Here is a 24866-nt window from a genome sequence, read left to right on the forward strand (position 1 = left end):
GCATTGGGGTCTCTGGGTGATGCTCACGAGTGAATTTGGGCCCCCAGACTGGTGATGGCAAAGATTAAATTCCAAACGTGGTGCCCAAAGGTTTCATGGCTGAATTTTGATGTCAAGACGTGCCTGGGAAGCTGCCTCCAAACAACCTGGATATTGTAAATCCCAGAGCCTCCATGCAGGCTTTGGTAATAAAGCAGAGGATGTATTCCGTTCCAGAAAAAATGATTTTTGCCTCAACAGCAAGAATTTTCCAGGATCTTTTTCTTTCTCACTGCATTTCAGCACCATCTTAAGACCATCATGTAAAAATAGAAACACTCCTTTACTCGTATTTTTATCCTCTCCACAATATTTTTAGAGAAATGTGAGGCTGACATAACACAGAATCACAGAGTGAGGTTCTGTTACAAGTTTTATTCTTCTGTGCCTGAAATCCAGTCACAACCAAAAAATGTTGGGGAAACATTCAGCTCTGCTCTGGGCTGACTTAAAAATGGAATGATTCCTTCTTCTCTTGGAATGACTGTCTACCTGCCTGCCTTGTAGGCAATCAGCATAATCCTGTTTAGTGGCCTCTCAGCAAGAGGAAAGTTTAAAGCACAGTTCTGCTTCAGTGGATTCATCTTTTGGGGCTTTGCCTGGCAAGGAGCTCCCTGTGGTAAGGAAAGAGAGGGGGGAAAAGTTGTAAATCACTCTTTTTTTGCCCTTTTTTGGGGATAATTCCTTACTTTTGGGGGATGGGGGAGCCCTCATTAAGTTTCTAAGTGAGTCCACTGGTCATTGATGCTTTAGAGCCAATTCTGTGAAATAAATCTGCCGAGTTTGGGTCTGGCAGTGCAGCTCCATGTGCAGAGAATGTGGTTCCTCATAACTTCCACATGTGCTTGAACATTCCTGCCAGGCATATTTATACTTTTTTAAATCGAAGCAGACTGAGGGATGGAGTTTTTCAATTAAAACAATCATTTATTTCTTGCTACCATGAGACACCCTCTTGTTTGAGTCTCCTCTATGCTCATTTTGCACATACTGGTTTTACACTTGCATTAATGCGCATGATGTGATGGTGAGGCTTGGAATTAATATTATTATAAATAAAAGCAGCAACTAGAACAGCTGTTCTTTTAAAATAGCCAGGTAGTAGTGATGCTGATGTCTGTTATTTAGAGGCACTGGGTGATGGAGGTGCTTTAAATACCTTTAGTGTTTTAAATTAAAAGAAAAACCAGTGACACTGTGGGAAGAGTGGAAGAGAACAGTCAGTTCATCCCAATGGACTCCCTACACCCCTCTTAATTTCTATGACTCTGCTCTGTCCTTTTCTCCTCTGAATTGAAGCATCAGGGTTGACTGGGTAGGTTAAAAATATTAAAATGAGATATTTACTGCACACTGGACATGTGTAATGGTTTTATACACAGAAGCGTGCACATTGAATTTAACATTTCAACTTCAAAGATGGAAGATTTCCTTTATTCCCATAACTGGCAGGTGACTTCCAGGAATGCCATCAGGGGTGACATGTGAGCTGTGAGTCAGACTGACAGAGCATCTCCATGAAGTCCCTTTCCCTGGATATTTCCATGACTAACAGCTGCCACATCCATATTTTCACAGCTCTGGGCATGGAACCATCCCCTGTTTGTGGGAAGCAGAACTCTGGGAGAAAAGCAGGATCAAGGTTGGTACGGACATAAAACACAGAGGTTTTGAGGGCCCGGATTCTGAATTTCTGGGCAGTAATTTTACCCCTCCAATTCTGATGACTTCACCCTCATTCCTATGGTTTATGACATCACCAGACCACATTAATATCTTTGTGAGCCGTGTTGTCTAAAGAAGGAAAGGGAGATACTCTTACTTTTCTTCTATATTAAGACTTTTAAAAATAATCTGTGACAAAGAGAGGGATGTTTCAAGGGCCTGTCTCTGCTTTTATTGCCTGGCTGTGAAGAATATTGATTTGAGGTCATTCTGCATAGTGTTGTTATCCATCATCATAAACATCTGCAGTGCACAGAACAATCCCCCTCTGACCAGGGGGACTTCTGAGGTGCATTCCCTAACTATGCCCATTTTGCAGAGCCTACAAGTAAGGGATAACTCTGCTTCGTGGCTCATAGATCTGGGTCTCATATTTATGAAATGCCTGTAGAGTTAAAATTCATTTTTATTATATTTGCATAGCAGAAGTGGAATTAATTTGACAGATTCCACTGCTGCTGCTTTTAAATGTGGCAGAAAACTTCAAATTTCCTGTTCCCTTTTGTGCCAAGTACCCCGTGAAGTCAGTAACTGAAACTTGCAGTTCAGTTATTGATCGATGGGATTTTTTCCCCTTTTCATTTTATAGATTAACAAAAAGAAATGCACAGGCACAGCCCATAAACCTCTGTTAATGGCCAAAAAAAGGGGAAATGTGTCAGGTAATGTACTTGGAGCACCTCATTCGATTTGGATATGCCTGGGACTCGTCTCCATTGGATTTTCATCATAAAATCCATGATTTTGTTTTTAAATTACTTGGAGGCTTAAATTCAGACTAGACAATTGGTGTCTTTGCTCTGTCAAGTATTTTTAAGAGAAAAGCCCCTATTCCTGGAATTCTGCTACAGGAGAAATGATGTCTCCAGATCCCCCTTAATTCTGCCCCATCCCTGAGCTGGAGGGGGCTTGGGGTGATTTTTCCTCTGCTGAATTCCATGTGAGTCCTTCCCTCTTTTCACCCTGGGAGTTAAAACTCCCACGTCATGGGCTATAATATTGTTTAATAGGAATAAAGATCTGCTGATATCTCCAACACAAACAACTGCTCCCCCACAGTTCAAAATAATTGATGGCATTTGTTGTGTGCAATATTCTTTCTTCACATATCCTTCTGTTCCAATTTTTGGGGATGTCAGCTTGCAGGGAAAAAGAGCTGCTTAATTGATTTAATGTTCTCTCCAAGACTATTGTTTACCACAGAGGAATACTCCTGCTTTGCAAGTATTTTACTCTTTTGTTGATTTCTGTGGCCTGGGATTTCATGGAAACCTCTCAGTTTATAAAAGGTGTGTCCACAACAGCTGTGCACTGCCACAATCTCTTATCCTGGATGTTCTAAAGGTCATTTTTACAGGGGTACAGGGACACCTCCCCTTCTCCCCTTCAGAGCACAGATCCTAAAGGAGGCAAAAACAGGGCCCAGGTAATGAGGGATGTGAGGAGCTGGACTTCAATGATCCCTGTGGGTCCCTCCCAGCTCAGGACATTCTGTGATTTTCCTGTCAATAATAATTATTTCATTATTATTCCATCATCATCATCATTATTAACACTCTGATAATTATTAGGATCTAATAATTAGCATCATATACACCATAACAGCTGATATATTTTAATGTCACTACTATTTCATCAGATACTATTGTATATAATTATTTTCTAAGTATATGTTATATACGGATATTATTGTACATATACTATAATCCTTATACTATAATATGGTATAAAGACATATTTTATTATATTCTACTATACTACGGAGTATATTTACCTTATACTATATAAATATAATATAAATAATAGATATATTTATTGTATTTTTTGTATTATTTTTGTCTATTTATTGTATTACGTATTATATATGTAAGTATTACGTATGTGCTATATGTAATATATGGCGCATATATATTACACATATATAAATATATGCATATATATAGCATATATAAATATATAAGATAGATGATATATCATATATATAACATAATATAATATAATATAATATAATATAGCACACATGTAATATATACTATTTTTATACTATATCATTACACTCTATGATACAATATGTAATTCATATATTGGATGTTGCTATATTAATTATGCACTCTAAGAATTAATAAGCGTTAACATTAGTATAATTACTATTACGTTATTAGTAATATACTATCATTGATACAAGCTACATACATCTTTTTATATATATAATACATATATATACACATATATAATACGTAATATATACACATACATAATATATACATATATATAATACATAATATACACACATATATAATACATAATATATACACATATATATAATACGTAATATATACACATATATAATACATAATATATACACATATATAATACGTAATATACACACATATATAATACGTAATATATACACATATATATAATACAGAATATATACACATATATAATACGTAATATACACATATATATAATACATAATATACACACATATATAATACATAACATATACACATATATATAATACATAACATATTCACATATATATAATACATAATATATACACATTTTCTATCGCATTTAATACATATCACATACACATATTTACATACAAATTAGAATACATATTATACACATTAGAATATTTTATATTCTAATCCCATAATAACTATTAATTATGACGGTGATAATAATAAGAAATAGTAACTATTTGGGTTTTTTACTTAATCGTTTATTTATTGCCTAAACAAGTACGTTTTCTTTCTCGTGCCTCCCGCCGGGCGCGCAGCGGGCGCGGCACTACTTGTCGGCGCGGCGGAAGGATCGGCGGGCGCGCTCGGCGCGCAGGGATCGCTGCGCGCTGCGGCCGCTGTCAGTCAGCGCGGCGGCGCCGGGACGCGCCGGGCGCAGCGAGCGCAGCGGAGCGGCCACCCCGGGCACGGCTCTCCGCGCCCGTCCCCGCGCCCGCAGCCCCGGCGAGCGGCTCGCCGGCCCGCCGGTGCGATGCTGCTGCTGCTCGCCGTGCTGCCCTGCGCCTTCGTCCTGCTGCGAGCCGCAGGTACGGCGGGAGGGCGGCAGGGGCGGGGGCGCGCCGCGAACAATGGGGTCGGGCGGACCCCGGGCTGCGCGGGGCTCTGGGGGTGCGGGGGGTCCGCGGGGCCGCGCGGCGTCGCCGCAGCCGGAGGGGACGGCGGGGCCGCGGGGGGCTGGCGGGGGGGGGGGGGGGAGGCGGCCGGGCTGCCCCGGGGACCCGCGGGCCGTGCGGGTCGGTGCGCGGGGAGCGCAGACAATGGGCGCGGAGGGGATGCTGCGTGCGCCGGGGGCGGCGGCCGCGCTGGCGGTGTGGCGGCGGGCTCGGTGCGCGCAGCGAGGATGCCCCCCGCCCTCCGCGAGCGGGGCACGGACGCGGGCAGGGAGGGAGCGAGGGATGCGATCGCCGTAGAGCGGCTGGAATAATAAAAGAAGAAGGAGGAGAGGGAGGGGGAAAAAAAAAAAAAAAAAAAAAAAGGAGGGGCGCGGGGCGCTGCCGTTGTGGAGCGGACCCGGGCGCGAGCGGTGCCGCCGTGGCCGCTCGGTAGCCGCCGGTGGCCGCCCGGGTCGCCACCGCCCGTGTTCGGGAGCGGCAGGATGGAGCGGCCACACCTGTGCCGGCCCCGCCCCGGCCAGCATCCCTCCTCCGGGCTGCATCCCTGTGCTGTCCGTCCATCCATCCATCCGTCCGTCCATCCATTCATTCATCCCTCCCTCCCTCCCCCCTCTCCGACGCTGTCCGTGCCGGCGCTCCCCGGGGAGCGCTCCCCGAGCCGCGCTGCGCTCCGCCGGTGTTTGCTCGCTGTCCTGTCCGCCAGCTCCTCATCCCTTGTTCCCCCGTCCCTCGGGAGCATCCCGGCCTGAAGCACCGCCCGGGCTGCCTGTGCCATCGCCCCCTCGCAGTTGTCACCGCGTTCGGCTGGCAGCCCCTCTCGGCTCCGCATTTCGTGTGTGGCTCCCGGTGCTGTGCCCGGTCCCCGCGATCCCCGGAGGTGTTGGTGTGTCCTTGCCGTGTTCCATCCCTGCCCAGCCTCCCCTCTCCCCTTGCTCCATACCCACCACCCCTCCCCACGCTGAGGATTTTTATCTGCTTAAGCAATTACCGCTGCTGGGGCTCTCTCAGCTCTCGTGGTGACAATCGCTGTCGCGGTGGACCAGTGCCACCAGTGTCCCCAGGGCTGCTGCCAAATCTGAGCCACCTGTTTAACATCAGCACAGCACCCACCCTGAACCGTACCCGGCTCTCCCGCGGCAAAGCGCTGCTATTTAGCCTCTCTTTATTTAAAAAAAATAACCCGTGCTTATTAGAGGGTCCGTGTAATAACGGAGGGGTTGTGCTCCCGTTCCCAGCAGCTCTTCCCGGTATCCAGATCTGCATCTGGCCCGGCCACACCCTCCCATCCCTGTCTCTGCACATTCCTGCTCTCACCCGTGCTGAGATGCCAGACTGCTCCCTGCGATTGCACAGCCATCGCCTCCCTGACACATTCACACAGCCTTTCTCAGCTGTGGGAGGGCACAATAAAGCGGTTTGGTTGGTTTTTGTTTTTTTTTTTTTCCAGGGGAAATAAATGGGAGTAAGCAAAAGAAAAATTATCTGCATATCATCTGTTGCCTGACTCAAATACATGTTTATCCAATAATAATAATTATGAATATGGAGACTGCCTAGGGAGCTGCACAGCTGGAACTGTTAAATCAGCATAAAATGGAGAACACAAAAACCAAATAAAATATTAAAAAGCTAGAACAAAGCAGCAGCAGTGTTTATGGTGAAAACAGCACCAAGCACATCAAGCTCTGCTTTCCACCCTAAAGGATGCTCTGGTCTCGTACCGTCTTTTTTTTCCCAGCTGAGCTCACCAGTCTGTGATGGGGGAGAAGGGATTTTGCTTTGGAGGCTGTGGAGATGTCAGTGCAAGAGGGTGTTTTATTTATTTTAATTTATTTTATTATATTTATTTTATGATCGTGCTGCTAAGGAAACCTTAAGCTTAAATATAAGAGGAGGCAAGAGAGAGGTATTTATTAGTGAGGAATCCCTGAGGAAGCTGTTGTCTGAGCACAGTTGTGGGGTAGGTTCACAACCAAACCACGTCTTTTAGAATAATTCCACATTTTGTGTCTATCCCCCTGGCCTGTGATAGTGCTGATTTATTTAGTCTGCTGTAAAATGAAAACATTCTCTGATAATTCAGAAGCTGATTTATAGACAGAGCAGATGGCTCCTCTCCTTTCATGTGCATCCTGAGAACTATGGTTTCCTAAAGAATAGAGAGTATTTTGTATCAACTTTATCCCTCTGACACTTGAACTTGAGAATTCCCGACTTGACTCTAGGGTTGGTTTTTTTTGTTGTTGGGTCTTTTGCATGTGGGTTTTGTCGGGGGTTGTTTTAAGAACATTTAATATAATAGTAGCTTAATGAATCCCCAGTTTTTAAGTGTTAAAGATTGTGGCTGCTCTCCAGGCTGAAAGTGCCTTCACTTTTCTTGGCTCGTCTCCAGAAATATATTTTAAGGATAGACTGCTCTGCCGTCGGGTACAAGTGATGGTTTCTCGTGGATAGAGAATGCCATGGGGGGTTTTTTATGGGTTTTCCTGTTTGTTTGGGGGTGGGAGGGTGATGCCATGGATTTCCTCCATGGGCTGCCAGGGAAGCAGAACCAATTGCTGGGGGAGGAGGAGGAGGAGGGGATCCTGCATCTGCTGCCATCAGTCTTTGAGGAACAGAGGGGTAGCTCGGGGAGGAGACAAAGCACAGTTTATTTCCTCATTTTAAAGGCCATCCTGTGGTTTTTCTCATTATTTAACACACCTGGTGATATAAAAAATGGTTTTTCGGTGGGTTTCTGGTGTGGTTTTGGAAGCATCGGTTTTGCAGTGTATTGCAGTGTGATTCCAACTTAAGGTGGGCATTATGAACTTGCCCAGATGTCTCTGTAAGCAGCCTGGGAGAAGCTGTTTCCTTTGGAATTGTGTCGTGGCTTTGATGCAGGGAATTATGAGAAAGGTTCAAGTATCTGATACCACCATGGCAGTGTTTTTCAGGTGCAGTGAAAAGATGATGTCTTTGTTTATCTCCCAATCCTGTCCTTTCCCAGGGATGTGAAATGTGATGTGAAACAAGCAAAGCGACTCACTTGTAAATATCAAAGGTTGAAAACCACAAGGAAACAGAGTTGTGGTGTTTTCCTTGCTGTTTATAAACAGAGAGAATGGGAGTAACTCGGCTGAGGGTGTGTCTGTGCAGGGAACTACGGCTCCCAGCAGCTCCTCTCTCCTGGATGGTTCCTCTGCGCATGGTTTTTGGGAATTAATGTGTCGCTTTTCATCCCAACGCTCCCAAAAAAAAAAAAAAAAAAAAAAAAAAGAGCCACCAGGCAAATAGACTTTGAGCCATCCAAATCACAGAAGCAAATTTGAAGGTCAGCTGGCTGTGGCTCCTTTTGTTTAGGAAAACACATTAGCATGGAGCAAAGGGCTGGCTGTGCACAGGGATGGAAATGAGGAGGGCTTGGCAGCAGGGCCATTATGGCCCCGCAGTTCCTGGTGGGGAAATGCAGCTGCTCATTAGGAACGATGCCTTTTGAAGTGACCGTGAGAGCCAAATGGCAGCGCCTGCTCCTGCCGTTGGAGGGAGGTTTTTCTGTGGTTTTTGGTTTGCGGTGTAGATGGAATGGAGAAAAATGGATAAAAATCAGGGATAAATTTCACATTAAAGTAGATGTATGGCTTAAAATCCAGTAGTTTCCACTGTATCGATGGGAAGGCAGATAATCCCTGTCCATAAGTGATGCCTGCAGCTGCCAGACCTTCCAAGGATAAATGACAGATAAGGGATGGAGTCACCATCCCTGGAAGTGGCCAGAAATGTGTGACTGTGGCACTTCAGGACAGGGTTCGGTGGTGAACACGGTGGTGGTGCAGGGTTGACAATGAGACTTGATGGTCCTCAAGGCCTTTCCCAACCTTAGTGATTCTCTGGTTCCACAAAAAGCAGTTTCAGGAGGAATTACTTCATGGAAAGGGTTAAATGTCTGCAGGGGCTGCCCTGAGAGGTTTGGATTCCCCATCGATGAGGTGTCCAAGGAATTACTGGGCAAGTTGGGGATTGGTCACCGCTTCGACTCAATGTCCTTGGAGGGCTTTTCCAACCTCAGTGATCCTGGGATTCCATGAAAAACCTTGTGCCAGAGCACGTTGGGGTGTACAGGGGAGGTGCTGACGTATTTGAAAATACCCAAAGCCACCTGAAAGCTTCCTCAGAGCATTTTTTGGACCATGTTACAGCTTTGGCTTCTGAGGTTGCTTTTAACACAAGAATTTATGTACTGGAGGTGCTTCAGCTAAATTCTGACTTGGACAAATGTGGAACATCAACAGCCTTAGTCCTGAGAGCTCCAGATCTCCAGGCAGCTGCCGGAAAAGCTGATTTTTGGGGAACAGCACACAATGGGAGGTTTATCCTGCAAAGCAAGTGCAAATAGCTGTAAGATTCCTCTGAAGAAGCAGCAGCAGCTGTGGGGTGTAGTCACACAGAGCCGTGCTTAAGAGCTGGGGGAGTTATCCAAATTCTTAAAAGTGAATAATAATTAGGACGGAGATCTGGTGTTTGCAGCAGAAGTCAGGGAGCCATGTTGGGTTTGAACAAAAAAAAAAAAAAAAGATGCTTGTGCCTGAAGATTAATGTCTCAACTTCCCTCTGCATGCTCAGAAATAGAGCTGGGGTTTGGGAATGTGGGAGATTTTCAGCTCTGTAATTGCTCACTGTGGGTTCTGTGCTCCTGCCCTGCCAGGTGATGGAGAGACCAAAGGTCTGTGAGACCCTGACTGTCCCCAGGTAAATTCAGGCTGAAAACCAGGTCACAGAGGGGACAAAGGCCAGGGAGTGGCAGGCGCCGCTCCTGCAGCCATTCCTGCTGCACTGGGCCCTGGCAGGGATGCAGCCCTATATCTGTAAATCTGATGCAAGGACGTTAAGTTTAGGCTGCAGGCAGTAATGGGAAACGTGGCAGGGTTGATCCATCCTCTATTTGCATCCCAGATCTTGTGACAGGACAGATGCAGGGGTTGTTGGGAAAACTGGGAGTTGGCTGGTTCAGTACAGCCTTGGTAGAATAATGTGGAAAATATTTGGGAAATCCATTGAAATGGTCGATTTCTCAGAATGGGGAGCCATTTGATTTGAGTTAAATATCCATCACTTCAGCAGGGCGTTGTCAGCCAGGACAGAATCCATTTAAAGAAACTCTTGATTGTTCTAATTGTTCCAGAATTGTCAGTCTCGTCATGTCTTGAATAAAATATTTATGTTTTCTTCATAGCTGAGTTTTAAGACTGTTACAGCCATTGGGTAAATCAGGGTAGGTACTTTCTCCAATTTGTTATTAAAATCAGGCAAGTCAGGGTAATTTTCTGAAAATCCACCTGCTCCTCACTGCTGAGGCCACGTTTGGAGTGCAGGGTCTAATTCTGGACTCCCCAGTGCCAAAAAATCTGTGGATTTACTGGAGAGAGTCTGGAAGAGGGACTGGAGCATCTTTGGTGTGAGAAGAAGCTGAGACTGGAAAGTGAAGCCTCGAGGGGATGTGGGCGTGGATGAATTCTTGCTGGGAAGGAGTGAAGACAACCAGAATCACCCCAGTGATTGCCCAGGGGCAGAACAAAGCGGAATACAGCGAATCCTGTCTGAACATATGAAAGCACACCAAAATCCCTACTTTTTTTGTTGGATGAATCCTGGAACAGGTTGAGTGGAGAGATTGTGGATTCTCCATCCATGGAGCCTTCAGAAGCCACCTAGCCAGATGCCTGGTGACCTCCTGCAGCTGCCTTCCCCTCCTGGACTGGATAATCTCGAGATGCCCCTTCCAATCTCAATTGTTCTGTGATTTTCCTACCTCTACTCTTATAAAAATAGAATAGAAGCTTATTTGAATATTTAATTTACCTTTCTTTGTTTATATTAATCATATTTATCACCCTCGAATCTTTAAGATAAACAAGAATGTTAATGATTTGTTACGGGTTTATGGTTAATTATAATTTACCACACTGATTAACGTGAAATATAACTCCAAAGACTTGAATGGGAGTGTGTAAATCTGTGTAAAGAAATGGGGAATTGTGTGAAATAGAGGGTTGGAGGAAGAAATGAGTCAGGTGACATATTCAGGTTACATTTCAGGCAGAGTTTGGTGTGAATCAATGCTTGAAATTCAAGGTCCTTTCCAGAGGAGAGACTTGGCTGAGCTGTGGAGTTGAGTAGGTGATAAGTGATGAAATAAAGTGATAAAGATTTTAGACAATGGAAATAGAAAATTGTTGCCTCCAAATTTGAATGGGCTTTTCCAGATGTTTAATATCTCTTGTCCCAAAAGCAACTCTATAAAAAAATTCTTAAGTTGTCACAAGAGCTGCAATATTTTCCTGCAGAATTTAGTTAATTGTCCCTGAAATCAAACTGTAGGATTGTAAATGTTCTTGTTTTATGAAAAAAAACCCCTAAACATGTATTTTAAAAGCACAGTTCTTTGCAGTGAGTTCCAAGTGCAGTTCTTTTTACCACGAAGATTGATGTGCATTAAGCTTTCAGCAATTTTAATCCCATTTTTTTTCAGCGCCTTCATATGTGGGATATTCAAGGCTGTGTTTCACCGTGCTACAAAGGAGGAGCAGCCAGTTCGGTGGTGTTTGCACAATATTGGCAAATTGGGCTTTAATGCGTGGCATTATTGCATAATCTGATGTTTAAAATAAACACGGGCAGTAATTGAGGGGACCTCGGAGTTCGGGGATGCTCGGCGGTGGTTCTTCAGAGCCCGCTAAAGAGCAGCCTGTCTTTGCATATTAATCACCCTTTCAAAGGAACTCTGCCTTATTTGCATTGTGCCGGCACTGAGGAGTCCCAGAGTGTGCCCGAAGGGAGGAGGGGGGGCTGCGATTGTCGTGCTCAAAAGGGTTTTTATGCCATTCAAGTGGCGGGGCTGAGAGCAGCAGAATCCGGGCAGGGTTTGGGGAAGGACAGCCCCGCTCCGCTGCTCGTGGGCTCCGAGCGCCGCGATGCCGAATATTCACAATGAAACCTGCAGATATCTGTGGCTGGTCGGGCAATTGGGGTTCCAAATAAAATATTGTTCCGTGGTTTTGCCTTTTGGGATCACAGCAGGCCACGCTCTAGGTCTCGATGCCTTTGGGAAACACGGGGACGGGGTAAAGGTTGGGGAGATTTCAGGTTGTGTGAGTTTGGGAATAACAGGATTTCCCAGGCCACCGCATTCCTCTGGTGATGAGGTTTTATGTAACTTCAGCTGCTGCTTTGGGGCAGTGTGGGGCGAGGTGTTAATGAGCTGTGTCTGTACAGAAAAATCCAGAAAAGGGGAGATTTTGGATCCTTTTCTTTGTACAGGTCCCAAAACCACACAGATATTGAAACATGGATTTTAGTGAGCAGTGAAGATGTTTCAATGGGTGATGGGTTGGTGTTCTGAAGGAGAAGATGTACAGATAAAATATATATATATATATTTACACACATATATAGTAGTACAGCATAGTGGGAATTTTATTTTGGCACAATGAGTAGGAGAATTGGGCTGCAAATTGTGGTTGTGAGTAACCAACAGGTCTTGTTGTGACTACAGGTGAAAACTGATCCATCCCTGTAGTGACACTGGTTCTGCTGAAGAAAACCTTTTGTTGGAAGGAAAAGCTGCATTTCAGACAACCAATACCACTGTGCTCCCCAAACCCAAAGATGTTATCCTATGGTTGTGTTTAATCAATATTATTGAGCTGTTTGCTGAAGTCCTTGGTGTCTCTTTCCTCCTGCTTTTCCTTGCTTTATTAACTCTTCGGGCATATTTTCTTACACTTGATTATTTTGTTTTGCTAGAAAACTGGCAGAGAGTTCCCTCTTGGTGTGAATTTTGGGAATGAGGTTATGTAAAGCAGCAGTTTCCAAACAGGTGTCCTAGGAGCTAAAAAAGCCACAACAGCCTTGAGTGATGATGTTCAGGCTGGGCTGGGTTTAACTTGGAAAGGTCTTTGTGGAAACGAATCACTGCAGTGATTTTTTCTGTGTTTATTGTTGCTCTCTGTGTTCAAAATGGTATTTTCAGGGTCTTTTTGTAGCGAACATGAGGAATTTTTGTAATTTGGTGATGCTGTTAAGGCAACGAGATGGGGAGAGCATTCTTCTGCTAAATGTTAGTTTTGCTGTATTTTAGTGCGAACTGTTGGGTTTATGTGTGGATGTTTTGGGGCAGGAATGGGTGGATTTTCATGAGGTAGCAGAGCTTTGCCTGTGTCACTGCGGTCAGAAAGAAACCCCCAAACCATCCCTGCCAGACAATTCCCATTTATTTCCCTCATAATTTCATATAAAGCTCCTTGCACTTGCAGTATTTAGAGGTTAAGTGTAGCAGCAAGTACTAAATACAACCAATGTGGCTATTTCCCTGTAATAACAACTGCCTTCATATTGTTTTTATCTCATTAATATTAATTGTGTGCAAGCTGTGGCACTGTTATGATGAAGCTGTTAGTGCCCACCTGGGTGTGCTCTGAAAGCCTTAAAATAACCATTTTTAAACCTTCTTTTAAATTTGTTAATGTGCTTAACAGCGTCTGTGCAGCTCAGGATCTAGTGAGCAAAATGCCCACTCATTATTGGCTAATTATAATATTTTAGGACTTAATTTTGCATTTTTCAGTATGTTAAGAATGAGAGAACGTCATCAGACGCTTGTGCACGGCATTTTAGCAAAATACAATCAACAGCTGCTTGGCCAAGGAACTTATTGAATTATTATGAGCCTGCAGGAATCAAAATAACAGAGAACTGGAGCCGTGTTTTGGTTGTGTTTGCAGCAGATAATCCTCAGAAGTCTAACGTGCTTTTGGGGCTGGGAGCAGACACACGGAATTACTGCACACTCCCTAAATCCTCCTGCAGTTTAATCTCTTCATGATCTCTGGGATGCAATGGGAAGGCCCTCAGCGTTTATTCCCTACTCCCTGGTGGCTGGGCTTTGTTGGGAATGGAGGAGGGAAGCTGGGATGCATGAAGGGAATAAACTGTGTAAATTTATTTGTTGTAGACAATCTGGAGCAACTTTTGTTCTGCTGCAGAGAACTCACTGTAAGAAGAGCTACAGCACCAGAGATTTAATTTCATACTGATTCACTTCTAGCTTTGCCATTTTATTTTATTTGGGGATGGGCTTTGGCCATTTCACTCTCTAATTTTTCTCCATTTCTCTGTAAAATGAGTATTTCATGAAATACAAGCAAACTTGGAGTAGTTTGTGCTTCGTGGACAAAAAGAACATAGTGCTGCAGTGATTGTTTGTGGTTTTAATTTCCCACTTCAGGCTAGCATGAATATTAGCTCCAGAGCAGGAAATACTGGGAAATATTTGTGCTTAATAGAATAAAAGTTATTCATGTCTAGAAATGGGTATTTCTGTTGGATGCTTTTATTCCTGGCCAAACAGAAGTGTGTTTTTCGTGGTCATGCTGGTGTGCAGTTTGTTTGCACACAGTATCGGGCACGAGGAGGTAAATCCTGCTTTTATCCACGTCAGGCACAGTCCCAGGGAATATCCAGGCAGGAATTTGTCTCACCTGCTCACAGGTACTGAGGGATCACCTGGCCCTGGGAAAGTTCCAAGTGGCTACTTGAGTAAAGATCAGTGGAAATCTGCAGAGTGGCCATTTATTTTGAAATAAATGACTTGTGCTGATCTTTGTTACACCTGCTGAAAGAACAGGGATTTCGCTGAAAGAGGAAATGTTTTGGGTTTTTTTTCCCACCCAGGCCCTGCCTTGCTGCTCACACTGCAATTAATGTGACCTGCTGCTCATTAATGACTTGCTGTGGGTGGGTAGGGGAAAACACAGCAAATTCATAAAAACAGTGCTCTTTTCCTTGCTGGATGCTCTCAGCTCTGCTGAAGGGGAGCACTGGGAGGATTTAAACCAATCTGTCAACATTTGTGCTATTTCACACTTAGGTTCTGTTGTAAGAACAAAAATCTCCTTTGCTTTGCAGCAAATCTCAGCATCATCAGCAAAGCATTGAACAAACCCAGTCCTGGGATATTTTTTCCCTCAGTCTCTCTTCCAGAAGAAAACTTGTGCTTCAAACCCTTTGAATTGGGCTCTTTTTTAAAACACACATTTTCTGGAGCAGCTTTTTCCATTCTTTTACTAAGGAGTCCTTGAATATTCGAGGTAGAAAGGTGCACTTGGAGCAGAAGCTGCTGGAGCAGTCCCTGGAGTGTGTTTGCCTTGGGTTTTTCTGTGTTCTGGGCAGACACACTTCAGCTATTTCTGCTTTTATCAATGGCAGTTGTTGGTGTTTGCTCATAAAACAATAGTAGTAGTAAGTGTTTTATACACAAGCTTGTGGGTTTTGCATCATTTTAATGTGAAAGTAATGACTTGTGGGAGATGAGAGAACTCTAAAGGCTGTCCTTTAGGACAATCTCTGTTACTGCTATCTAATACCAATAAATTAAAGCTTTCTTTTTGCTTTTTAATGGGTGTACTTAAGTTTCTGATAACCTGTCTCTGTTTTAGTTACTTGTTAATCCCCAAAGAAAAGGCTGAACGTGCCAGTTACCTGCAGATGAAAGTCCTATTGAAATCCCCATTATTTTGGTTAAAAGAAGCTATTTTTGTATGAAGAAGTCTTGTTTTTTGAGACTGGATCTCGATTTGAATGAAAGCACAACCTCATTGTGGACCATTTTTGTTGTGTTCAGCCCTGAATTTCAGGCTCTGGTTTGTAGCTGCAGTCGCTCTGGCAGGTCTGGAGAGTGATCAGTGCCTTATTCCAAGGCTTCTGTGTATTCCCAGGAGTTGTTTTTCATCAACCTAAATTGGTCCATCCAAAGCAGCCTCGAGATAAAAATAGCAAATCCCACACTCACTCATTTTGTGCATTCAGGCCCTGCATTATTGATGCATTCCTGCAGTGTCCTCTGTGTCCAAAAGATTCATTGTGTGTGATTTATTATTTAGTGGCACATGCAGAAATACCTCCAAGCATTAAAAAAGCAAAAGATAAAGGTATTTTCTTATCAGGTGAATGGTTCTCTTATCTCCTTTTCCTTGAAGATTGCAGTGAGTAGTGGGACCAGAGGAATTTAGTTGGAGTGGTGAGTGAAAGCAATGCTGCTGATTCCCTTGGAATTTAGCACTTTAAATGGATTAGAACTAAAAATATCCCTGCCTGGCATTGCGTCAGATCCAGAAACCTTTCAGAGTATCTGCATTTCCATGTTTGCTGGCAATTTAAAAAGAGTCCCACGTTGGAGCTAAGTGGGAGCGTTGTGAAGGGGAACCAGGATTCTTCACTGGAGCAGTTGGGCAAAAACTGTAAAATTCATGGGTGTTGCTAAATGGGAGCCCACAGAAGCAGCATTGGGGAAGGAAAAGGTGATTTTTGCTACAGACAGGATGTGTAATTCTCTCCTTGGATATGTGGAAGCCTTACCAGGAATTAATCTCCCTTTATAACTTTGGGGTGGGATCTTGCAGCAGCTGGACCACATCTTGTTGATCTTGTTGGTCAATTCTGTTGCCAATTAATTCACTCACAGCTCATATTTTTGGGGTTTTTTTAATAATGGTGTGTGAGCACTCCTTATAATCCCATAAACCCAGAAATGGTATTTTAACAATGGAAAGGGAACTAATCGTGTTTTGTGCTTATCTAAAAGCCTGGAATTTCACCACCACAAAGGAGGAGACTTTGATTTAACTTGTGGTGTGTGCTCCTGTTTTGTTTGGACAAATTTTACTTTCCTAGAGCAGTTGAATGATCTTGGTGCCCTTGTAGAGGGGCTGAAACAGAGAAATACAGAATCCCACCGTGCTAATTGGGGTGTTTTTAATGAAATGTGATGGTACCACTGTTAACCATCCTCATGCATTATTAGTTCCTAAACTGCTGGAACAATCACTGTAAATCAACACAGGATTTTTTTTTCCTTGGTACTGAACATTTTCGTTGATTTTTGGCCCATATTCCATGTAAGTGCAGAGCTGTTGGCTGCACATTCAGGAGCTCTAAAGGTGAGTTCCTGCTGATGCTGGAGGTGTGTTTTGGGCTCCAGGTGTTGGTCCTGCAGGTTTCTGGAAGGTGAGGGGGACTGAAGTACAGTGTTTTAAACTCCTGTATTTGATGGATCAGCTGCCTGCACTGCAGGGAAGGTTCTTTGAGAGGTTGTACATTCAAGACAGGTAAGATTTGGAAGCTGTGGTCCAGGTTAACATTTTGGACTCCACTAGATGGCACTGATTTATTGTGCTGTTGATAAAAGACATCAAATGCAGTGGGAGATTTTTATTTTTTGAACAGAAACCATAAAGGAGGTGATGAGGACGCTCAGTACTTACCTGTTTGTCTGGTGGATGCATAGACAGTTTTCTTCATGACCTCAGTGGAGTTTTGGATGGAGTAGGCCAATCATGAGCGTATATTTTAAATATTTAGCACTGGGAAGACATCTCTAAATAAATACCTGCTTTTTCTTAGTGAACATCCTCTGTTGTTGCAGAAAGAGGCTGGGCCAGTGTTGGTGCAGGCAGCTGGGTTTGCCATAATTGTGTCTCAAACCATCACAGAATCCAGCACAAAGATAAATTCTTACCTTTCTGATGAGAGTATTCCTGGTGGGTTGCAGTCACACAGTCCTAGTTCTGGTTAGCACCAAAATGATTTCAGTGTCGTGGTGCTGGAGGGCCCTGGGTGTGTTTTATCCCAGCTCCAGGGGCAGAAATGGCCATGGAAGTTCTTTCGGTAAATTTGGTACCCAGATTCCCCCAAGGGCCCTCTGTGTCCTGCTGATGAGGGTGGAAGAGCAGAGAGTTATCCCAGGAATCCATAATTCCATCTCTTCTGGCTTTCCCCTGCATTCCCTGTGCCACCAGATGCTGCCCTTGAAGGCATCACAAATCTCACGTGGGCCAGGAGATGTTGGACTCGAGATTTAGGATGCTCCATGGGGATAAACTTGGAATAAGGCTTGGTTCTACCTTGTTTTCCTCCTCTAATCTCCTTTCCCTTCCAGCCAGGGGGGAGCTGAGCAGGGCTGCAGTTTGGCCTCGCTTGACTTCAGCACTCGTGGGTGTTTTAATCTGGTGCCTCACGAGTGAAGCTGTTCCTACAGAAAGTGTGCAGCTCTCCTTCCCTCCCTCCAGGAAGCAAAGCCTGGCTGTTCCCTTGTCTTCCTTTCAAGGGATTGGGAAGTACGTGGCTTTCCAAGGAAATCAGCCTCCCTTGTGCTGCTGGAAATAGCTGTTTTCTGCCTGGCCTGTGGTTGGAGGGATGAAGCCTTGCAGGAGCCTCAGATAAATACAAAGTACAGCAGTGACTCCCAGAATTCAGCATATTGTAGATGTTGATGGTTCCTTCAGCTGCACTTTCTGGGGCTGTGTGTGGGATTTCTGCAGCTCTGCACGTTTCCCCAGGGAATTTGTGTTTCCCCTATCCAAAACCTGCGTGGAGCCGTTTGCAGGATTCAGCAACCAAGGCACTGCAGCGACGCAGGGAGGGACCTCAAATCCAGTTTGGTGTAGTTGGAGATCTGCCTTCAGCCATTTGTGTTTTAAGCACCACAAAGCCGTGATTGATGTGCTGATATTCTCTGTCTGCTTCAGGGTTTCTCGTTGTTTTTCCCTTCTCCCCTCTCAAATTGCGGATTCAATTGTTAGTTTGGCCTCCAGTACATAATTAGTGATGTTTCTCAGGCACAGCTCACTGCAGTCTATGGGACTCCTTCCTGTGACATTGACAGGGGTGCTTTTTTTCTAAATCTGTATTTTTTTCCTTTTGACATCATTAATTTTTACACAAATTTATGAATTTAACCCTTGGTGAGGAAGCATTAGGTGATGTGTCCTGGCTTTGAATTAATTCCTAATGCCCTTGTTTCCTAACTCCTTGATTTATATATATTCCATTTAATTCTGGGATGTAATATATTATTAATTCCTAAATCCATTATTTCCTGACTTTTTCCCACTGCCACTTTTTTTCTTCTTTTTCAGAACATTTTTCTCTTGTTTGCTGCGTACTGAAGTTTTGACATTCCTGGATACAATGGATTATTAATGAATTTGTCATGTGCAGTGCTTGGGAGCAGCCTGGCTGTCCCCAGGGCTGGATGGGGACGGGTGCCTGCTGTCCCTTGGACACCTCACAGATCTGATTGTAAATTGGCCCAAAAAGGGGGGATTTACTGGAGCGTGGCCGGGGCTGTTGGATTTGTGCTGGTGGAGAATCAATCAGGGCTGCTGACAGAGCTGGGCAGGGGGGACAGGGTGGGTGGGGACTCCAGGCACTGTTTTCTGTTCTGTTTTCCAGCACAGAAGGTGGAATAGTAATTTATTATCTGACATTCTTTGCAAACAGATGGAAAACACTCTGCTTGTGAATTTGCAAGGGAAAGGATTCTGGGAGCAGGCTTTGCATATGGCCTTCCCCCCTTGGTTTTTTTGCATGCTGAGGAAAACAAGAGTGAAGTCATTCCTTGTTGTTGGAAGGGAACTTGTGTGGTGTTCCCACTCCGGCTGTTGAGATGGATAAAAAGTCCCCAAACCATCCACCCTGGACATGGTAAATGGATTGAAGAAAAGGGAATAAAATATGGTTGAGAAGTACAATGAGCTCTGCGAGTTCTTTTGGATTCTCATCCTACAGATTGCGTTTTTTAATGTAGAAAACCTCTCTACTGGATATAACGATCTGGTGAAGAAAGAGGAGATGTTAAGGCTAAGAATATCTAATTTAAAAGCCGAACAGGTGAATAAATGGCCCTGGAATCAGTGAGCGGTGAAGGTGCCCTTTGCAACAGTGACAGTCTGTGTTGTAGTTTGGGTTTGTTGTAGCTTTTCTCAAGAGAGCAAGTCATGAACTTGTTTCTTTGTTTTGGTGGGAGGGTTTTGCCTTTGGTGAGTTTCAAACCAGGGTGTTGTCACCCTGCAAAGATAAGAAAGGCGCTCTGGGTTTGCCAGGACTGGAATGCAGCTAAGAGCACTTGGGAATTAGGATTTTGCTGCTTTTGGCAGTTAAATGCCCTCTGGGTGTGTGCCCTGTGGTGGTGTCCAGGCCGTGATCAGACGCTGCAGAGGTTCCTGAATCAGATTGTACAGAAACAGCAGCAAGTGTTTGTGACTGGAGTTGGAGCTTTTCCCCTTGCAGAATAAAAAGCCTGGAGAAGGCAGTGTAGGGTGTGGAATCAGACAGATGGGTGCTTAACCTAAATCCCCTGAATTCCCTGGGGACACCTGGCCCAGGCTGCTGGCAGGGGACCTGCGGTTGGAGCTGCTGTGTGAGGTGATGGGAAGCACTTTATTCAGTGTCCAGGATTACAGTAAATGTACAGATGACATTAAATGTCCCTCAGAGCACCCCGAGGAGTGAATCCCTGCTCACAAGGTCATCTAGTCCTGGGGGAGGTGGCACCAAGGACCTCCTGATTCCTGGGCCTGGGGGATCCCATCAGAAACGTGTTTGACTGGGAAATTTCCATTTACAGCTTTGGTTACAACTCCAGTGAATGTTTATTTGGTTTTCCTTCTATCTAAAAAAAGAAAGCATAGGATGAACGTTGACTATAGATAAGTAGGAAAATCACATCCATGCGTTACCAGTGCATTCCCATTTTTTATATCAACCACTTGTATCGATCAGTCTCATTTATAGTATATTTTCACCGTCTGAGTGCTAACTTTAATCTCTGTAGCTCTGCCTTTGTTTCTCATCATAGCAGCTCCCATTATCTTTGAATTTCATCCCTACATTTCTTCCCGTGCTGGTTGGAAGAGGCAGAAAAGGGGAGATGCCACTGCAGTCATTCCCCATGAAAATGAGCAGGTCCTGCATGAGCCCTGCCTGATCCGTGACAGGTTCCTGCTGCAGAATCACAAAATCCTGTTCTAAATCGTGGTGCCACTGCCAATTAATCAAAGCCAGGCATGAGCCCCCGTGTTCCTTGTTCTGGTGCCCATTAGGAGCAGCTGCATCGTGGACTTTGATGTCTTGGGAGGACAATGGGATCACTGTTCCAGCTCCAAACTGCTTCTCCTTGCTGTTTCCTTTGTTTCAGGGGTATGGGAGTGGGGAAGACGTGAGGGGGAACACAAGATGTAAATCTCTGGCAGGAAATTGCTCACAAATGCCATCACTGGAACGTCAGGATTTTAGCAGGGATGCACTTGGAAAGCAGCAGAATTTGAATGCTGGCAAATAAATGAGGATGAAGGGGGAAATTGTCCTCATTGAAGAGGGGAAAATCCAGCTTAATTCAGAGCAAAGAGTAATTAAGGGGGAGAAAACTTCTGGCATAGATGGAGAGAGCTGGGAGATTGCAGGAAAAGTTGTTGTGCACAGATAAAATTTATGTATTTCTGTCTGGTTTTTTTTGGAGAATGTGCCCACGTTTTCCTGGGGTATTCTTTGAAGTGGACACCCAGAAAGTTTGGGTAATTCCCTCCTGATTTGTGCAGTGAAGGAGGTGTCTCTATGCAGGAAATTTGAATTTTTGCAAAATGAGGTGCTTTAAAAACAGCAAGAAAAGCAGAGGTGGTGAATCCATGTGTTTATAAGCAAGAGGAAGGAATTGGGAGGGATGGGGATGGGATAATGGGGTGACAGAAGCACCATCCCAGTGGTTTGGGTTAGGGCTGGGTGTAAAATAACATTAAAAGATGTTTCTTTCTCTTTTCTTCCTAAAAGCTCCATTATTTGCCTCATCCACCCCAAAACTGTGGGTAATTGAAGCTTAGAGATTCATTCTTATTTATATTTTCCCCATAATTCTGTGTCAGGATCCCAGTGAGTCACCTTCTCTGAGGGTTTTTGTTGCTGTTCACTAAATGACAGAAGTGACTGAATTCCTGCTTCCAGGCATGTAGGAGATCCCACATTTCTGGTGCCATCTGTTATCAAACTTTGCGGGTTTTGTTTTTCCCAGTTTGCAGCAATTTGAGGGAGAGTAGGGGAAATAGAGCAGGTGATGAAAAGGGGAATTCAAGTGATGCAAAACACTGGTGTAATGACCAGGAAAAGAAGAGTGCCTGGTGTGAGGCTTTAGTAAATTCAACAGCCTCTGACAGAAGATGATTTTACTCAAATATTCTGACCAAAACCTGCAGGTCACTCACTGTATTCACCCTGTCATGAACCAATTTATGCATTTATTTATTTATTTTCAATTGTGTCTTGCTGTAATTGCAGCTCATTATCTCTGTTGTGATGAAGCGAGGGGTGAGGATGTCCCAGGAGGTGCTGGCTGATAACAAAAATCACCTTGCATGTGAGCTCTGAGTCCCAGCCAGGCCTCCTGAGTGTATTTTTTAATGAGCTCATCCAGTAGAAAGATCCATTGTTCCCTCCACAGACAATTGCTGGCTTGTGCTGTTTGGAGCTCTCTGCTTGGGCAGAATTCTTGGCTTCTGTGGGAATTGTCCTTTGGGCTTGGCTTTTTCTTCAGTAGATACAAGAAAGGGGGAAAAAAATCATCCAAATACATATTTAATTATTTGTGTATTAGTGATCTAAAGCTTCCACTTTATTGTGTGATGCTTGAAGCCGACTTTTGAACAAGGATGAGCAAACAGCACTTTGTGTTTTTCCCACAGGAGAAGCAAATGTTTCTTAAAATTGAAATCCCCCGTCATTCATGAGTCAGGGCTGATTTTAGCAAGGAGTTGATTGGACATGAATTACGTAGATGCTACTCCAGAGTTGAAATTATCTTGGGTTACTGTGGGTATTTTTATCTGTGCAGCTGCAGGGTTGAAGGCAGAACTGTGCCTACAGCTCTGCTTTCTGTAAAGAAAAATTTATAACAGAACATTTTAATCTTTTCCTTCAAATATTCAATTAGCAAGCTTTGATTTTTATCTTTTTCTGTCACACAGACAGATTCCACCTGCAGTTTGGATTCCCTGGCCATACTGACTTAGGCACCAAATCGTTTTTTCCTCTCATTGCATGAAGTGTGTGTGAATTCACCAGGCACATCTGTCCCCAGATGTCAGGGTCAGGTTTGGTTCAAGGTCGTGGTTTTGGCTGTTTCTGCATTGAACCTGGCATTATTTTAGGTATCTCAAAGTGGAATTGTGCTTAAACCTGAAACAGGAGCAGGTGGATCTCAGCGAGTCCCTTGTGGGGGCTACTGGGGCTCCTCTAACTCACCCTTAACCCTTTTGTCTTGCCACAGCCTTGACTGGTTTTATTTATTAGCATTATTCTTTTCCTAGAAGGCACAATACATTTATTATGAGCTCTGAGTGATTTCATTCACATATTTTTGAAACCCTTGGGGAAGAGTAGCCTGGAAGTTGTTCCTATTCTGCTTCTCAGCTCATGGATGTGTCAGTGAGTGTCCAGATCCAGGGGAATAATGGACATGACAATCAGAGATCAGCTTTGGCTGCTCTGCCCCATGTAAGGTATTATTAGCTGTGCTGAGCATCCAGTCCAGCCAAATCCAGCAGCTAATCCAGTTGTTTAAAGGAAATTTCAATGCTGCCCAGTGTCAGAAATGGTTTTTAGTGCTTATGTGCATGTTGTGTGCTTGCCTGAGTATTTTGGTTTAACTTGAGTCGCCTTCAGGATGATTTTATTTGCTGGAATGTCACTTGGACTGGCCTGAGTAAAGGAATGGAATGAATCTAACAGTGACAGCTCTGGGGAGAACAGACCTGGCTGGTGCTGATGTGTTGGAACTCAACACGCTGAGCATTACTGAGGTGCAGAAGGTGATGTGAAAAGCATTAGTCAAGGAAAATGATGAACAGTGAGTAACTGTTTTTATAAAAAAACCCTTGCAAGCCTCACTGGGTGGTCTCAGTGTGGAAGACACGAAGCCTGGGAGTGATTATTTTCTGCAGGAGATGTCTGTGTACCTGACTGATGTGCTCACAAGAGCAGTCCTTTATTTAGCAGTGACGAGATCAGAAACTCCAAATATCTTAGTGCAGCTTCAGCCCGGAATGAGCTTTCCTGAGCATCCCCAGGGAGCGTTCCAGGAGCTGCTGCTGGGAGGTGCTGAGCATCCTCTGGCAGCAGCAGTTCCTAGAGGTGGGGAATGCCCTGCTGGCCCAGCCTGTGCTGCTGCAGTGGGGTACAGAGCACTCCCCTGGGTTTGTCACATCTCACCCTCTGTCCCTCACGAGCTCTGGCATCCAGGGGCTTTGTCTGCATCCAGAGCTGCTGCTGGCTCCAGGTGTCTTGTCTTGGCTGATCAAATGGGATATTCCAGCAGGGACAGTTCTACCCGTGCTGGATTTTCTGCTCTTAAAAACAAAATTCCAGCTGGGAGCATCTTGCAGAGCATGTCCTGAGTTTATCGTAGTGAAAGCATCACCCTGGGCTGCACCTTAGAGCATCCACCTGCAAAGACTGATGCTGAATAAAATGTGCATTAAATCCATTCTGTCTCTGTCCTTGGATATCCTGTTGGACACAGCTATTAGTACTTTTTATAACCCTATTAACCCTTCTTAGAACATTTTCTCTCTGTTGTGTGTTATTCTCTGTTGCTCAGAGAAGTTATTGCCATCTCTGTATTGAGTTCTTCACCTTCAGGTGCTTCTGGAGAACACTCTGGAGATGTGATTACCCCATAAACTGGCCAAAATTGGACAAAACGTTTGTTTTTACAGGATCTGGATTTCAGTGGGTCCTCTGGGAAGCCACAGCACCCCAGTAAAAACCCTTCTTCCTGGGGAACCTGAACTCCGTGACCAAATTCCTGCCTGACTTGCAACCCAGAAGCTTAACTAAAAAGTGTAATTTTTAAAAAATGTGCACAGATGATGTAAAATGAACATTAAACCACTGCTCAGCACAGATGCCCTTTTACAGCACTGGGGTTCCTTGTGCAAGGAAAACCATCCCATGCAGCCAAAGGCGGGAGAACCGGAAATAATGGGATGCCAGCACTGCTGTATAGGAGCCTTTCACTGCCTGCCCACAGAGCACTTCCAGAAAAACTTGGAGCCAAGACTTCCCTTGGCAGCAGCTGCTTGATTTTTATTTTTTTTTTAAA

General features: G+C 44.3%; 1 protein-coding gene across 15 annotated transcripts in view; it reads left to right on the top strand.

Annotated features, from left to right (window-relative positions):
* Window positions 1-4687: 4687 nt before the first annotated feature.
* NCAM1 (neural cell adhesion molecule 1) overlaps window positions 4688-24866 on the top strand; it is an 86153-nt gene continuing 65974 nt past the window's right edge. For 7 of the 15 annotated variants that reach the window (XM_048328754.1, XM_048328755.1, XM_048328756.1 and 4 more), the window contains exon 1: window positions 4689-4819. In XM_048328754.1, the coding sequence (XP_048184711.1) occupies window positions 4765-4819 (55 nt within the window). In that variant the 5' untranslated portion in view covers window positions 4689-4764. Of the gene's footprint in view, window positions 4820-24866 lie in introns of all 15 variants that reach the window. The other 8 variants (XM_048328752.1, XM_048328765.1, XM_048328760.1 and 5 more) reach the window with 5 other exon arrangements.

This window comes from Corvus hawaiiensis, chromosome 25, assembly GCF_020740725.1.
Source record: "Corvus hawaiiensis isolate bCorHaw1 chromosome 25, bCorHaw1.pri.cur, whole genome shotgun sequence".
Taxonomy (NCBI): domain Eukaryota; kingdom Metazoa; phylum Chordata; class Aves; order Passeriformes; family Corvidae; genus Corvus; species Corvus hawaiiensis.